At 39.3% G+C, this 18,146-nt stretch overlaps 1 protein-coding gene across 5 annotated transcripts in view; it reads left to right on the top strand.

Annotated features, from left to right (window-relative positions):
* The first annotated feature begins 353 nt into the window (after positions 1–353).
* LOC108279429 (paralemmin-1) overlaps positions 354–18,146 on the top strand; it is a 44,253-nt gene continuing 26,460 nt past the window's right edge. Inside the window, exon 1 of one of the 5 annotated variants that reach the window (XM_047150127.2) lies at positions 354–453. In XM_047150127.2, the coding sequence (XP_047006083.1) occupies positions 416–453 (38 nt within the window). In that variant the 5' untranslated portion in view covers positions 354–415. The other 4 variants (XM_017493658.3, XM_017493675.3, XM_017493667.2 and 1 more) reach the window with 4 other exon arrangements.

Below are 18,146 nucleotides of genomic sequence, written 5' to 3'. Positions count from 1 at the left end.
CAGATTTAACTGGGGGGAAAAGACTCCATCTAGCATTTCTCCATTAATGGTTCTTTGGTTTGTCCCATTGGTGAACCCTTAAATGATCTACATAAAAACCCTGCAACAAAGGGCTTCCTTTTCAGAAAAGGTAGAAGTAGAAACTCTTTAGAAAGCCATCTGGTGAAATTTTTTTCTAATAATATCGAGGAGGGGTGTCCAATCTGATCCACAAAGGGCCGGTGAGGGTACAGGTTTTCATTACAATCAAGCAGGAACCACACCTGATTCCACCTTAAACAGTTGATCTTGGCTTTCAGTAGACTCAGGTGTGGTTTCTGCTTGGTTACACTGAAAACCTGTGCTCACACCGGCCCTGTCCAGATAAGATTGGACACCCCTGACATAGAGCAAATCTTGTCATTGATTGTCCTTAATGAAGTCAGAAACTAATAAAGACCTGAATGTGTCTGGGTAAGAGCAAACCCCTAATTAATTCTTCCCCAAATTTTATGCTAGATGTCATTGTAAAACTTATCTTGATTGGGCTTGTTTGTTTGGCTTACTGGTAGCAAAAGGTGGATAATTAATGGCCTCTGATTCAATTGTCATAATTATATAGTGAAATCAGAATTTGAATAATTGCAACCTTGTAAAAAATTTAAATAACTGCTTATCACCATGACCATAACATGCTGTTCATTAAGCAGAACAAGATAAACACAAGAATGGATCATAGTTGATAATTAAATATATTACAGCTGTTGTTAATTTCATTTCATTTCTGTGCTGGGCTTATTTTGTCATTTTTCTTGCTCGTTTCATTTCTTGTTAATTTCATAATAAGCAGATGGGGATTAGCCATTATTATTTATATAAGAACCAGGACAGAAAACATGGCCAATCAGTCATGGGGGGGAAGTCTTTCCAACACTGACATTCTTGGGAAAGCAGTCACTTGCCAAATAACAGAGACAAGTTAGGATAGTTAATATTTGCTAATGGTGTTTGCTATCCTGGGCTGGTGCCAAATAAACAAAAAAATAAATGTGTATAAGCGTTGATGGGATTTTTTAACACTATATATTCTTACTGGATACTTCATTAGATGCCTACCTTGTTAGTCCACATTGTCTTGTCTATGTACAGTTAGAGGCCTTAGCTCATCTTTTTTCATGCAGTCTTTGTTAAGCATCCTGAGTTAAGCACCATAAGTTTTGATTCATTTCCAAAGTTTGAGGACAAATGTTTAGAGTATTATGGAGAAAAGGCAGCTTGGAGAAAGCGCAGTAGAAGAAAATGCATTCCCTGTTTGCAGATAGAGCAAAGTGTTGTTTTTTTGTTTTGTTTTGTTTTTGTTTTGTTTTTTTAAATCACATTTGAATTGTAACCAGGATAGTTGCTGTTTTGTCTCTCAGAAAATTTACTAATATACATAAACGGAAATGTTGGCTGGCAAAAGATGGCTTGCTGGTGAGGGAATTGACTTCCACCCTACATCTCTAACAAATTAGATACTCTTTCAAGGGCAAATATGTACAACTTGACAAGATTTGGCATCTGCTTGTCTGTTAGATAAGGTAAACTCATTATTTAATAGACATATGAGACATTGCCCTTTAGTTGCCTTTATTTGGCTTTTTTCCTCATTCATTTAGTTTGTAGTTGGATTTCATCTTCAGCAGGCAGTGGGGGTGGGTGGGTTAATAGATTATTGTAATAGCTTGTTTAATAAATTGAGTATACAATGTCATTTTCCTTCATTCTATTGTTAATTTCTATGGTATATGTGTATATGTACATGTGTATGTATATATCTTTAAAGTTGTTTTTAAAAGGAGTCTGTCTTCTTTGTCACTTTCAATTGAAATCCTTTATCTTCATTTAAAAAAAACTTACTTGACAGAAAAAAAGAACGAAAAGAAAGGGAAATGTACTTCTTAAAGACATAGGCCTTTTGACACAAGACCACGTGAGAAGAGGGAGAAGCGGAGGTCGCGCACCTATTCTGAAGTATAAGTGGGCGTGACCTTTACAACCGTCACTCCTTTGAAAACATTAGGACTCAGCGTCCTGCCCTAATTCAGGTAAAGGGTTTTTTAAATGAATTTCAGTTTTAGAAGCGCTTTGAGTATTTAGACTTTTCGGCATATTTGCTACTATCTTCTGTGTTCAAACTGCCTTATCAAAACCTGGAGTTATAAACCCACACACGCCAGGTAAGATGAACGTGTACTTCTTTAACGTTACCCCAACTGTATGAAGTGTCTTAATATCCGCTTGTATTACTGGATTATGCGGTGAAATGTCAAATGTCGTTGGGAATTGTTATAGTTTGTTCGAAGTTTTGTTGTGTAGTTCCTCCTTAATTGGCAGTGCAAGCAAACATACGTCATATATTATCCTTTTCCTGTTAATTTTTTTTTTTTTTTTTTAGAAAAGGTTAAACAGTTAAGCGTTGAGGTAAATAAATCGAGGTTGGAAAAGATATTCTGATATTTGCATTGTAACTTCATGTTTAGGGTTAATCAGATGTTTTCAAGTCTCAGAAAGCTAGAGGTATTTCTATTGAGGGTTAGATAAGATCACACACACACACACAAACACCTGGGTTGCATAAAACGCGTTAATTATAACCAACCTCACTGCTAATGAATAACCGTGCTGACTTTCCAGGTTTCAGTTTGGAAGCACCTTCTGTCACCCGAGGGCAACTTAACCCATTTTAGAAACATAAGACTCTGTAACGGATCCATTTATGAACAGACAGATGTGTCCCAAATTGTTTAATCTGACTGAAGGCACTGTATCCCACCAAAATAACTACGAAATGAGCAAATCACTTAAAGTAGTTATTTCAAGTTATTATGCACTGCTGAATTTGAATATTTGTATCATGAACTAATTAAAGGTGAATGATGTAATGTTTAAAATGGTCTACACCATGTAATGTGAATAACAGAATATACACTCACAGAGCACTTTTATTAGGAACACTACTAATCCTGGGTAGGGCCTCCCTTTCCTCTCAAAAACAGCCTCAGTTCTTCGTGGCATGGATTCCACAAGACGTTCATTTGAGATTCATGTTGTCATGATTGCATCACGCAATTCGAGCAGATTTTTCAGGTGCACTTTCATACTCAAATCTCCCGTTCTACCACATCGCGAAGGTTTTAGATCCCAAAGGATTTAGATGATTAGGATTTAGTGACTGGGATGTCCACGGAAGAACATTGAACTCATTGTGATGTTCATGAAGCCAGCTTGAGACGGCTTTTGCTTTGTGACAGTCCAACAGTACTGAAATAGGCTGTGGCATTCAAGTGATGATTGATTGGTATTAATGGGCAAAAAGTGTGCCAAGAAAACATTCCCCACATCATTACACCACCTCCACCATCCTGGACTGTTGACACAAGGCAGATTGGGTCCATGGATTCATGCTGTTGGTGCCATATTCTGACCCTACCATCTGTGTGCCTCAGCAGAAATTGAGATTCAGCAGACTAGGCTACATTTTTCCAGTCTTCATCTGTCCAGTTTTGGTGCGTCTGTGCCACTGCAGCCTCAGCTTTCTGTTCTTGGCTGACAGAACTAGAACCCGACATGTACTTCTGCTGTTGTAGCTCATCCGCCTCAGTGTTTGGCTTTCACAAATTTTTTAGATGTTATTTTTAGACTCTCTCTCCTAGTGAACTCGCATGAGGATGTGTTTTTTTGAGACTTCTAAAAGTGCTTCTGTAAATCTCCCTGGATTAGCGAGTCTGCTAAATGCCATAAACACAATAAAAGGATGCAATTTAAACTTGACAGAATACTCCATATATAATATAATAATCCATGCAAATTATATGATTTGATGTCAATCAAGTCGAGGTTTACATTAGTATTCTTATGTGTAAATGTATGCATGCTATGGAGTAGGAGTAGGGCATGAATATTTTTCAAAATTTACAGGATGTTCATAAATGTCAAATTCTTGTGCAGATGTTTGTATGAATTACACATAAAGTCATTCATATACACATTGATAGATGAGGCCCATTACTAATATTGTAAGCAAAATTATTATTTCAAGAGCATAGTGATTTTAATAGATTGGTCATATTTTGTTGAATGCAGCATGGTGGTGCAGTGGGTAGCACTGGCATCTCACTGCTCCAGGGTTCAATCCCGACCTCGAGTTACTATCTGTGTGCACATTCTTTCCATGTCCACGCGGGTTTCCAAAAACATGAAATTAGTTGGATTGGCTGCTCTAACTTGCCCCTAGGAGTAAATGTGTGTGTGCATGGTGCCCTGTGATGCACTGGTGTCCCATCCAAGGTGTATTCCCACCTCACGCCCAGTGTTCCCAGAATGGGCTCCAGATCCACTACAACCCTGACCAGGATGAAACTGTTACTGAAGATTCACTAGGAACTTTTGGCTCACAATGTGTCATTAATGTGTGATTCATGACTGTTTTTGACAGCATAGCGATAAATATGTTCCTACGAAAGGTTACCTGGAAGTTGTGCCATAGTTAAGTTAATGTGCTGTCAAAACTGTCCTTTTAGCTTGTTCATTACTTATAGGTATCTCACAGGAATACTATGTGTCCCACAAGGTGAACTGCTTCCGTAAAGACACCACAGATTGCAATTTGAGGTCTATAGTGTCAAATACAAAAGTTTACACATCCTTGGGTAAAATGAACAAGACAGAAAATAAATACACACATTTAATGTGCTTGGGTTCACAGATATTCCTTCAGAAATATAGTCAAAGATTGCATGTTAAGATATTAATGTGATTGGAATATTTTTAAATAACTTATAAACACTTTGCCATTATAGCGTCTTACAATCTCTGTTTTATCCTCAGAGCAGCTTATGGATTCCCTCAGTTGTAACTCACAATCAAAACCATCTTATTTTATATTATTTTATAGTTGTGGATTGGCTATGGAAAAAAAATGGAATGTCAAAAATGAGAGAGTGAGTGAGATAAAAGGCCAGGATGGGAGGGGGGAAAAAAAGTCTCATTCAATAGAGACAGAATATTTAAAAGTCAGCTAATTTATTGTATTATATACATTCGCACTGGGTGATTATTATTATTATTATTATTATTATTATTATTATTATTATTAATGATATCAGAGGCAAGAAAGTACATTTGTTATTTTTTTGTTAAGCACAAAGCATATTATTTCTACAAGTGACATTTTTTTTTTCTTAACTTCAGGTAAATTATCCATAAGTTTTGCTTAATAATTCTGAATTTTAAGGGTATGTAGGGCTATAAGGTGACTGACATTAAAATATTATGAGTGTAAATTAGGCACATAGACTTATTAGCTTTCTCATCGGGGATCTCTCATCACTGTGGGTTCAGTCTTATCCAGGAAGACGAGTTAAACTTACTGCTATCTAGAAAACTTACTGCCAAAGGTCCTTCTATAAAGTACTGAATAAAGGGTCTGAATACTTATCTAAATGAGATATTTCAGCTTTTGATGTTAATCCATTTGCACAAAAAAGTTAAATAAATAATAATAATAATAATAATAATAATAATTTTTGTTATTATTATTATTATTATTATTATTATTGTTGATATTATTATTATTATTATTATTAAGTATTTGCTTTGTCATTGTGGGACAAAAAAGTGCATTGAGTCCATATTCTGTATACTTTCTGAACCCTCTGTATGAGCATGAGAATAGTATTGACATCCCATAGATGCCTGTACATGATGCATGTTTAATTGTGCTAAAACACAAAAACGTAATGGAAAGGCCCGGTTATGGCTCTGCTCCAGAAACTTTGACCCTCTGTAGAGCAATGACACAGTGGAAATGTCACATGTTCACTGTAAACACACTAACAAAAACATGACAGGGGAATGCAATATGTTTTCACTGAACACAACTTAAGGAGAACAGTAATAAGACAGCCTGGGGAAGGGGAACAACTAGGGATAACAACATTATCTGAAAGACCGTTATTAAAATAACTCACAAGGTAAGACTGGCACTGCACATTAACACTAAAGCTTGAATATAGTAGAATTAAATTTGATGTAGTGGAATTGCTTTTATTTTACAGCACTGTCAGTTTATTTAATTCGTGTGGCAAAGTTGTATGGAATGGGCTTGTGATGTGATGTGAATTGTGTTGTGGGTTTTTTTTGGTTGCCGTTTTTTGTTGTTGTAAAGCAGAACTGTGTACACATTACAGCAGAAAAAGTGGCAGCAATGCAAGTTAATACTGGATTACTCTTCTGTGAAGCGGTCCTTATGTATACAGTCAAATGACGTGATCTAAAAATACATAAGGACCGCTTCACAGAAGAGTAACCCAGTAGCAACTCTCACTGAAGGTGAAGTCTGAGGTTAGAATATCTGCAACAAAGATGTTCATAGGAACAACATAAGGACAAAATATTGTACTTTTGTTCAATTATAATTACTAAAGGTATAATTTTAGGTAGCAGCTGTTAACAAACATGCGTTGCATAGTGCAAAACATTCCTTGCAGCTTGTTGTATTCTTTTTGTAAAACACTTTTTAACCTTTGGGTTGTTTTGTAACCTTGATTTCTCTCTCTCGCTCTTTCTCCCTCTCTCTTTCTCTCTGTGTGTGTGTGTGTGTGTGTGTGTGTGTGTGTGTGTGTTCACGAATGCACACATATTGCAAGGCAATGGAAAACATGGTCAATGATTAAACAGTACAACAAAGTCAAACATCATCCTGTGTCTGTTAACAAATATGAACTCCATTCCTCTCCTGAAGGTCATGCCAGTGTCCTAAGGGATTTTAGAGGGTGGAGGTGCCTTGGTCCCTTTAGAAAGGCAGTATTAGGCCTATGAGACCCTGGCGAGATGTCATGCACTGTGCTGCAATGGCTGCCACCTGCACCTTTAGCGTAGATGGGGCTTACCACTCTTTAGAAGTGCCTGGAGACAGTTCAGAATCCAAAGAATCAGGCAATGTACCACGTTCAGCTAATGAGGTGATCATCATTGGCAGAAGTACTCCTGCTTAAGAGCATACAAAGGTCATGCCTTAAGGCTCTAGTGTTCAGAAGTGTTTCCTTGACTGCTAGATTCAGTCTCAGTGACCAGATCCACAAATGCAAGTGACCTGGTTTGATGTGAAAAACTGTCCATTTGGGACAGCAGCACTACAGTGCTGTGAAAAAGTATTTGCCCCATCCTGATGTCTTCTGGTTTTGTGTATATTGCATACTAAATTGTTTCAGAAATCAAAACAAAATCTAAGATGGCACAAAGGGAAATTGAGTAAACACAAAATCAAAAAGTTTTTAAATGATAGTTATTGTGACGAGGAGGAGGCAGTGGCCTGGCTGTGAGGATGCACATCTGGCACTGATTTGGCTAATCAGTGGAAGAGAGAGATAAAGGAGCAGATGGATGCGCAGAGAGTGGGGATGTCACGAGAACCGAAACTGCTGTACCAAGTCGGTACCAGCATTCTTAAAACGTGAGGTACTTTGTTTTTCTGAAGTACCATTGGAACTGATTCTAATGGTGGTACCGAGGTTGCAATTCTTCCGGACCTGATGGGGGCAGAAAATACGTGCAAGTGTTTTAGTCGGTCCACAAGTGGTGTAGAAGAAGAAGAACAACAAATACAAGCACACGGGGAAAACTACAGAAGTTTAGCTCCACCGCAACTCTTTGAGAAGAAAGGTGGTATGGAATATGGAAATACTTCGCATTCGAGGCGGATGACGACAAACATATAATTGATGCTGTGAAGCTGGTGTGTAACCGATGCTATCATTCATTTCAAACATAGCGAGGAAACACCTGGAATTTGGCGAAGCACCTGAAAGACCGGCCCTATATTATGTTTGTTTGAGGCAGCTGGCATTGAAGCCATGAAACCAGCTAACGTTATGCTCCATGTAATGTTTGCGATAGCCAGTCATTTGATAAACGACGCTAAAACATTGCAGTGTTATAAACTACCTCCTAATGGGCCACCATGCATCGCCATTCAGCCCGTGTCCTGTCAGCTAAATGTAGCCTAATGTCACTAATAATTATTCAAATGTTAATGCTTTTAATAAATCTTTTTGGCTTGCCACCATATCAGTGAATTTAAACTGAGGGGTGTGTGTGTGTGTGTGTGTGTGTGTGTGTGTGTGTGTGTGTGTGTGTGTGTGTTTAGGAGTGCTGCACCTCCACTCATTGTCAGACAGTGTTTGATAACTAAAATCTCTCTCTCTCTCTCTCTGCCTCTCACTACCAGGATCAGCCAGAGGAGGATGTCCTCCAGAAGAGTTTTTAATTAATTATTTTTTGTTTTGTTTTTATACCACACCGTGGTATCGAGTATCGTGTACTTTTGGTGGTATCGGTACCGACTACTAGATTTTTGGTGTCTTGACATCCCTAGCAGAGAGAGAGCCACATGTGCACTTTGTTACGTTTATGTTTTGTTATGTTTATGTTCTGTTCTTTTCAGCCTGTTCCCACCTAATCCTTGCCCAACTTTAAAGTTTGTTACACTCGCTTCCAGACACTCCTTTATATCTCTCTCCCACTGATTAGCCAAATCAGGTGTGCGTCCTCACAGCCTGGCCATGCCCTCCTCCTTGTCACAATAACATTATGATTTAAAAACTATATTTTGTTTTTACTCAGTTTGCCTTTGTTCTATCTTAGATTTTAGGAACTACAGGCCTCTCTTGCATCAATAAGTTCAGTCTGTAATTTGAAACTGAAGTGCAGCAAGACAATGATCCAAAGCCTAGGAGTAAATCCACCTCTGAATGGTTCACAAAAAAGCTAAATTAAAGTTTTGTTGTGGTTTAGTTAAAGTGCTGATTTGAACCAATTGAGTAAAGGCATATACAATCAGGTCCATAAGTATTTGGACTGTGACACTTTTTGTAATTTTGCCACTATACCACCACAATGGATTTGAAATTAAGTTTAGGATTGCAGGTTAGACTTTCATCTTTAATTCAAAGAATTTAGCAAAAATATTGTATTAACAATTTAGGAGTTACATCCATTTTTTTACATAGTTCCTCCATTTTCACAGGCTCAAAAGTGATTGGACAAGCTAAGATAATCATAAATATTAGGATTATTTTTAATACTTGGATGCAAATCCTTTTCATTGACTGCCTGAAATCTGGAACCCATGAATATCACCAAATGCTGAGTTTCTTCCCTTGATTTGTGGTTAAATTGGGTTGAGGTCAGGTGACTGACTCAGCCATTTAAGAACACTCCATTTCTTTGCTTGGGTTGCTTTCACTGTATTTTTGGGTCATTAACCAGCTGTACTGTGACGCGCTGTTCTGTCGGTTTTTCGGCCTTTTACTGAATCAGAAAAGTATAGCACACACAGACACATGAACTGAGCAAAAAGAATAGCCCTATACACTTCAGAATTCATCCTGCTACTTCTATCAGCAGTCACATAATCAAACACCAGTAACCCGGTTCCACTGGCAGCCATACATGACCATACCATAATACTTCCGCCACATGTTTGACAGATGATGTATGCAGTATGCTTTGGATACTCTTTTCTTCCCATCATTCTGGTACAAGTTAATCTTGCATCAGAACTGGGCAGGTTTTTGTTTGTTTGTATGTTTGTTGTTGTTTCTTTAAGTCTAATCTGGCCTTTCTGTTCTTGAGTGTTACCAGTGGTTTGCTTCTTGAGGTAAATCGTCTGTATTTGCATTCATGAAGGTGTCTTGATTGTAAACTTTGACAATGATATGCCTACTTCCTCCAGAGTGTTCTTGACTTGGCTAGATGTTGTGAAGGAATTTTTCATCAACAAGGAAAGAATTTTGTGATCATCCACTTTAGCTGTCTTCTGTGGCCTTCCAGGCCTGTTTGTGATGCTGAGCTCACCAGTGCATTCCTTCTTTTTAAGAATGTCTCAAATTGTTGATTTGTCCACTCCTGAAGTTTCTGCTAGCTCTTTGATAGGGCTGCAGTTTTTTCATCCTAATTATGGCCTCTTTCACTTGCATCGAGACGTCTTTGGACCACTTATTGAGAGTTCCCATGAACCGCTACCAAATGCAAATTCAACACTTGGAATCAATTCCAGATCTTTTATCTCATGAATTTGTAATGAAATAACAAAGAACCATGAAACCGCTTATCAGTCAATTGTCCAACTACTTTTGAGCCTGGGAAAATTGAAGGACTATGTAAAAAATGTCTGTAATTCTTGAACAGTTAATTAAATAATTTTGCAAAACCACTTAAAGCTGAAAGTCTACACTTCAGTCACATCTTGATTGACATGCTTCATTTCAGATCCACTGTGGAGGTGTACAGAGGCAAAATTACAACTGTGTCACTGTCCAAATACTTATGGACCTGAGTGTATCAGTGGTCAATTGTGGGCATCCTGTGCTCGGTGGGCTGTCGGGCAAAGTCCAACTTCTCCCTGATCTTGGAACATAAAGAGTCCTAAAGATTATACTGACTATGTGTTTCTGAAACCTGCACCTTCTTATTAGGGCCTCTATGGCAGCAGGACCAAAGAGTGATCCCAGCACAAAAGGCAGATTCTTCAGGGTTGTACCCTTTAGAATTCATCCTGCTGCTTTTGTCAGCAGCCACATCATCTATAAATACAAGGAAACCATTTCCATTGGCAGTCATACATTCCCACTATATAAGATGAGATGATGTTCTACAGATCATGAGCAGTTCCTTTCATTGCCCATACTCTTCTCTTTCCATCAAGTTGATATTTGTCTCATCTGTCCATAGGATGTTGTTCAAATACTGTACAGACTTTTTAAGTTGGTTTTGGCTAAATCGAATCTGGTCTGTATCTCCTGGAGGGTGTTCTTGGTCTGGCCAACTGTTTTGAATGGGTTTTTCTTCACCAGGGAAAGAATCATTCTGTCTACCTCAGTTGTTTTCTGTGGTCCTCTGGGCATTTTGGTGTTCCTGAGCTCACCAGTACATTCATTCTTTTTACGAATATACAAATAGTTGATTTAGCTACACCTAATATTTTAGCTATCTCTCTGATGGGTTTTTCATTTTTTCAGCCTCTTTGAGAGCATATTGAGCGTTAACAGCAACATATTCCAAATGCAAATGTCAAACTTGAAATCAACCCTAGATATTGGATCTGCTTACTTGTAAGTGCAATAATGAGGGAATAACACACACCTGGCCATGGAACTGGTGAGCATCCAATTTACCAATTACTTTTGGTCCAAAAATTAAAAATCGTATTCATCAAGTTCAACAAACAATGTTTTGTCATTTATACATTCAGCTGTCATATGCTAGGGTTTTTCTGGTAATTGTTTTTAGGATTTTATTGTTCGCAAAGTTGGCACCTATCTGAGAAAACCAGGCCTTCAGGTTGTAAAAATTCAGCTAAGCCTTGTCTGTCGCCAAGTCATTGATTCATCTAGAGAGTAATTCAGATTGTTTTCTGGGCTTCTTGTTGTGCTTGCTTGGCCTGGGTGTTTGCAAATAGCAAGCTGTTTAGACTAAGGGGCTTGGGCCAGATTAGACTCTGAGCCAGAATTAATATCTGCCAGCCAAGTGTGCCATATCAATATTGCCTCAAGTTCAGTGCAGGGGATTGGACCACCTCTGAGATGGTCAGTTTCAAGGCAATAAGCACATAACATGGATATTTATGGCTATCCATGGCACAGATCATGGAAAAATGTGCATTATCTAGTGGGTACCATTGTCACCTCACAGTTCCAGGATCCCAGGCCTCAGATCTGAGCTAGAGTGAATGTATGTGTGCAATGCTAACAGTGTATGTATGGGTTTCCCTGGCTTCCTCCTACCTTCCAAATACATACCAATAAGTGGATTGATTTACTTTAAATTGCAGCTTTGTGTAAATGGCTTTGTGGTTGCTCTGGTGTCAGGTGCAGGATGTATTCCTGCCGTGTGGCCAAGACCATGTTATGAAATTAATAGAATGTTTTTTGTTTTTTTTTCTGTTCTGTGTCTAGTGGAAGCCTATGGAAAGTCACCTTTTCTCCCATATCTTATTTTCTAATCAGTGTTGCAGGAGTGAAATGTGCAGCAGGGGGAAAAAAATGCCTGTTCCTAGCTGTGAATGTGTGCTTATACTGGTGGGATAAAGAATTCACCTACTGGCATTGCTAGAGAGCCTAAAACTATAACCTCCCACTACCACTTTTTTAAACTGGTCACTTTTGTGGAAGTCATGCTCCTTGTTCACTAGTTTGTATTGTTTAAATTACTAGGAATGGCAGGAGGGAAAATGGATCTTATCTTTGCAGTGCACAGCTGGTGACATTTACACACCTTTTAACAAACTTGCATTGTAGTACACTTGCTTGCAGCTCCATTACTAATTGTAAAATCTACCCCCAAAATCTAGTTTGATTCACTGATAGCTGATTGTGGCCCTTAAGCTTTCAAAGCCCTGAAGGCAGTTATATTTGGAAAAGAGGAATCAGCAGTGGAAAGGCACTGCATTATTAGCTGAGACCATTTCTTAGAAGGCAAAGATTCCTTCAGCTCTTTCTCTAGTAGATCTTGACCTCATTCAGATACTAGATGATAATGAGGGGGGACAAAAGGGAGGACATGTTTGGAACAGTGCTAAAGTGAGAGGTTAAATTACAGTAATATGTGTTCACATAAAGGCGTTTTCTGTTAAGGTAATTACATAGAGTTGGTCATACGCACTGACAAATAACACACACACACACACACACACACACACAGTTAAAATCCTCAGTCTCTTTAGTGCTAAACTCACCCAGTGAGCTGATCAACTCTGACAATCACTGAAGAGAGAGAGAGAGAAAGAGAGAGAACACTTATACACTATTTGGGTCTATGCTGCGAGAAATGGTTTTCTATGAAATATGCGTTATGGAATAAAGAAAAAAATACCCCACTGTGGCCTGAATGTTTGTGCAGCTTGGCAGCATCTGCACAGCTGACATGATGGAGTGGAGGAGGTGAAGAGATGTTTGCTCAGTGATTTGCATGTCCTCCTGGGCATTTCTCTTTCACTCTCTGTATCATCTCAGTCAAACACACACACACACGGCTTAAGGGTATGAGGTCCTGAGCCAAAGCTGATGTCTGATATATTTCGCTGCGTTGAGCGTGTGTGTGATGCCAGCTGAGGGCCTGGATGTTGCCTACTGTCAGACTGCAAAAGCAACTGTTCTGTTACCATCTAAGAACCTCCTGCTATGTTTGCACATGCACGCACACGCACACACCTATCTATTTGTCCTGGAAATGTTTCCTTATTTACATCATAGGTGCATCTCAAATAAAAAATTGAATATCGTGGAAAAGTTCATTTTTTTCCCATAATTTAATTTAAAAAGTTGAAATTTCATATATTCTAGATTCATTACACATAAAGTGAGATATTTCAAGCCTTTTTTGTTTTAATCTTGATTATTATGGCTTACAGCTCATGGAAATAAAAAATGCAGTAGCTCAAAATATTAGAATAAAGAATTTATAATACAGAAATGTTGACCTGAGAAAAGCTCTAATGGGCTAATTAACTCAAATCATCTGCAAAGGTTTAATAAGCCTTTAATCTCTATCTGGTTCAGTACACACAACCACAATAAATTTTCAGATTGACTCTCAACTTGAGAAAACACAGTGGACCAACACCAGCAGATGACATGGCACCCCAAATCATCACTGACTGTGGAAACTTCACACTGGACTTAAAGCAACTTGGATTCTGTGCCTCTCCACTCTTCTTCCAGACTCTGGGATCTTGATTTCCAAATGTAATGCAAAATTTACGTTCATCATCCTGAAACCACATGATTATGGTTGTGTGTACTGAACCAGACTGAGAGAATAACGGTTCAGGGAACCTTTGCAGGCATTTTGAGTTAATTAGCTGATTATAAAATGAATTAAAAAATGAACTTTTCCACGATATTCTAATTTTCTGAGATGCACCTGTATTTGCATCACATTATTCTTTTGTATTATACCTACTTCCAGAATTTGACACTACACTTCAGATACACTTAAGTGGCTAGTTTCAGATATGTCAAAATATATTAACACTGTAAAAATTTAATGCAATGCATTTGTATAATAGTGGCCTTACCCTACACAGACACACACACACACATTCAGACAAAGATGTATCTGAACAGGCATTACAATTCGTCATGCTCTAAAATAAAAGAAACTGAGCTTCAGTATAAGTGCAAGCTCAGAGGGGGAAGGAAAGTGATGGTTATAACAGGATGGCCTGAGGTCCAAGTGGAGTGCCTGAAAACTCTTACAGCTGAATTATGTATTACATGTGTGGTGGCCTGGAAATACCCTTTGAAATGTTCTACAGTACTGTGTGTATATATAGTAGTTCTGAAAACTACAGACTTTCCTTAACTACATGTGTTTCTCTGTGAATAGGCATCTCAACCAGATGTAAGGCACTTTTAAAATCTTATTACCCCCACCTACCTTCAGATTTATCAGCGTCATCCACATCATTCTCCGTCTCATTACCCAAGTTAAAGTCATTCCCATAATTTAAACATGAGCCTCAGTGCTGTCGCTTCACTCCATTGATTTCTGTTCACTCTTAAATAATAATCACTGATTAATTCAGTCAGTTCAGTTGACTAAATTTCTTTTTATCTTTATATTATTTTTACTAGATCATTTCAACGTTTTAAAACCATTTTCTGGTTCATTCTCTACACAATGTTTGCAGGAACATCAAAGACCTTTTGACAGCCAGTATCTGATTACAAAATGAATTGATTAGACTTATGTCCATTTTGCTATGGCATGTGACCTATACAAAAACTTCATCAAATTTTGAGAAATTTCACTGAGCTAGTGAGATTTTAGACATTTTTAAGCAGACTGACAATTACTGCTGCGTTCGTTAAACCAGGTCCTTACCTGTTCTTTACAGGAAGATGGCCAGAAGCTTGGAAACTTTGAAAGTAACCCAAGTAAAAACAGTTCCCCATTGTTTTGGCAAAATATATTTGTTTTCTTAAAGATTTTGTTTGTTACCTAATGAGGGTTAGGACAGATGCAATTGCAGTTAAGTGCTTTATTATAGGAGAGATAGGCAGACAAATCCAAATCATGAAACATAGGCATGGTCAGAACAGTCAAAGGGTCAGTCAAATGGGCATAAAGCAGGTAAGGCAAAGCACAAAAGAAGAAACTAGAAACAAAGTCAAAACCAGAATAACAACATGAGACCAAGGCTTGGTAAATGACAGAGAAAATATCAACCAAGTGTAATACTTCACAAAGACCTTGTGAATGAGCAGTCTCTTAAGTAGTGTGGTGTAATTATCAGTGTGATTGGGAACAGGTGTGTGTGATTAGACCGCAGGAGAAGGTCACGTGTCTGTGTGTTCCATATGGAGAAAGACCCAGGCTTGGGAAGTTGTGTCGTCAGCTTTATACATGGGCTCGACTTGGTAGGCCATCTCATCTGCCTTTCTAGAGTGTGGAGCGATGTCCTCCATGGAACAAGGAGGAAGAATGACGTCCTCAGTGGAGCAGGATGGCAGAGCAATGTCCCCAGCAGAGTGGGAAAGTGGAGCAACATCTGTAGAGAAGCCTGGGCTAGTGATGTCTGGGGATGTAGGGTGTAGGAGAAAATTGGAGCTATTGGCTACAACGGAAGGTGGAGAAACATCAGCTGAACAGTGAGGCTGAGTGTCATTTTCCGTTGACTCTGCAGGCTGATCTTGGTTGGCTGTGTTGTCAGTCTCAGGCATGTGCATAATTTGATTGGTTGTGACGTTGGCGTCAGGCAGGAGTAGGGCTTGGTTGGCCATGTCAGCAGACTCTAGTGTAAGCAGAGCTTGGTTGTCTGTCTCGTCAGTATTGGGCATGAGCATAACATTGTTGGTTGTGATGTTGACCTCAGATAGGTACCTGGCTTGGGAGGCCGTCTTGTCGCTTCAGACAGGAACAAGGTTTTGGAGGACATCTCTTTGACCTCAGACTGAAACTTGACATGCAAGGTCACCTCGTCGCCCTCAGACAGGAACATGGCTTGGGAGGCCGTCTCGTCGCCCTGAGACAGGAACATGGCTTGGGAGGCCGTCTCGTTGCCCTGAGACAGGAACATGGCTTGGGAGGCCGTCTCGTCGCCCTGAGACAGGAACATGGCTTGGGAGGCTGTCTTGTCACGCTCAGACAGGAACTTGACATGAGAGGTCACCTTGTGGGTCTCATGCTGGAGTGCTGGGTAGGAGGTTGCCACATTGACCTCCGTCTGAAGCTTGGCAGAGAAGACCACTTCTTGGGACTCGGGCTGGAGCTTTGGGGAGGAGGTCACCACGTTGACCTCTGGCAGGAACTCTGCAGGGGAGACCACCTTGTGGGTCTCACGCTGGAGCTCTGGAGATAAGGTCGCCGTGTTGACCTCTGGCTGAAGCTCTGTAGGTGAGACTGCTACTTGGGTCTCAGGCTGGAGATCTGGAGTCGAGGTCGCCACGTTGACCTCTGACAGGAGCTTTGCTGAGGGGGCTGCCCTGTTTGCCTGCATATAATAGGTGGGGAACAGCAGGGCAGGTTTATCCGCCAGGCTGGATACCACTCCCCACCCTCAAACGGAAAAATGTAATTTTACATGACAGTTCTGCATTCACTAAAAGTAATTTTGGCAGTTGCTGTACATGGCTGTAGTGTACTCAGTCTTTGGGACCCATCAAGTCTACATGACTAAGAACTCTGTTCTGTGAGTTTTGTGAGAGCTCTTTGTGTATGTGTGAAAAGGAAAATGTACTCTGTGTTGCCCAGAGAGAGAGGGGGAGAGAGGGGGAGAGAGTAGCGTGAAAACTATTCCCAATGTGAAAAAAGGCCCCCTTCGTCCATCATTAGATCACATTTTGTAATATAGTAGTGTTTAGAGTGCTATGATTAATTTGCTTAAGTGTCAGCTCCCTCTCCCAGCGGTATGTGTGATTCTCTCAATTGCCTTTTAACAAAGACACATCCTACATGCAACAAACTCTAGTCCATTCACATATCACTAAAACTGAAGCAGTATTCTTATTCTCTCACCATTCCTCTGTCTGTTTTTGTATCTATTACTAAAATTATGCTCAGTTGAGTAATATAGCTTTTAAAAAAAAAAAAGGGCTCATCCATTATAGTCAAATGAACTGAAGATCAAGGATTCACTATATAATAAATCAGACAAGTATGCTATGGTGGTTAAAAAGATGCTGTTCTGTGCCCTTTTGGGGCTTGATGTTTAAGCATTGTATACACCTAATAATAGCCTTACAGTGATATTTCTTATATACACATCAGTGTTCATGAAAAAAATAATAAAACTTGTACTCCAATCCATCTTTCTTTCAGTTATTGCATACAGTATACACAGCTTCTTCTACTAACTATAAAATGGGTGTTTTTGTGTTGTAAAATAACTGGCACTAAATGTGTTGGTACTTTAGAGGACATTGTCAGTGACACAATGTGAGTGTTTCGTTTTTGGCTGACGGTGATGGCTGGCTTATGATTCCCAGTGACTGTACTTGTGTTCTGTAAGCGAACCAGCATTATGATTGCAGAGAAACCACACAGACTCCATATCTTTTTAGATATTGAAGACACTAAGTTTTGAGTACTTTTTAGCAGCAAATAGCAGATCTGGCATGTCTTAGTCACCCTTAGCTGTGACATGCTGTTTGGCATAATTATCATGTCACCCAGATATTGCGGCAGTGTTTTCTCAGTGGATAAGATTATGAGTGATGTGAAAGGTTTGAGTTCAAAACCCCAGGATTGCTAGATAGCCACAGGGACTTTGAGCAAGACCCTTAACCCTCAACTGCTATCTTCATATGTACATTGGTTTGAATAAACGTGTCAGATAAATGATAAAATGTAGGGCAATTGGCAGCATTGGCTTCAAAAAAAAGGTTAGCAGGAGGCATTATCACTCAAGTAATGTGCAATGATTTGTATTGCACTATTGACTCTGACTGATATAGTTGTGATATGACTCTGCCTGAGTCATCATGCCTTCATTTAGCATGGTAGGGCCTCCCTCCAGTCTTCAGGGACCACTGCATGTTTGCCAACCGTTGTACTTCAGGAGTATTGTTGCTGATATTAAAATCTGTACCCTGTGAAGGACGTTTAACTATCCAAAGAGCCCTTGA

Source organism: Ictalurus punctatus, chromosome 2 (genome assembly GCF_001660625.3).
Source record: "Ictalurus punctatus breed USDA103 chromosome 2, Coco_2.0, whole genome shotgun sequence".
NCBI classification, from domain to species: domain Eukaryota; kingdom Metazoa; phylum Chordata; class Actinopteri; order Siluriformes; family Ictaluridae; genus Ictalurus; species Ictalurus punctatus.
Note: the sequence above shows the minus strand (reverse complement) of the source record. Positions and strands in the feature narration are given on the sequence as shown.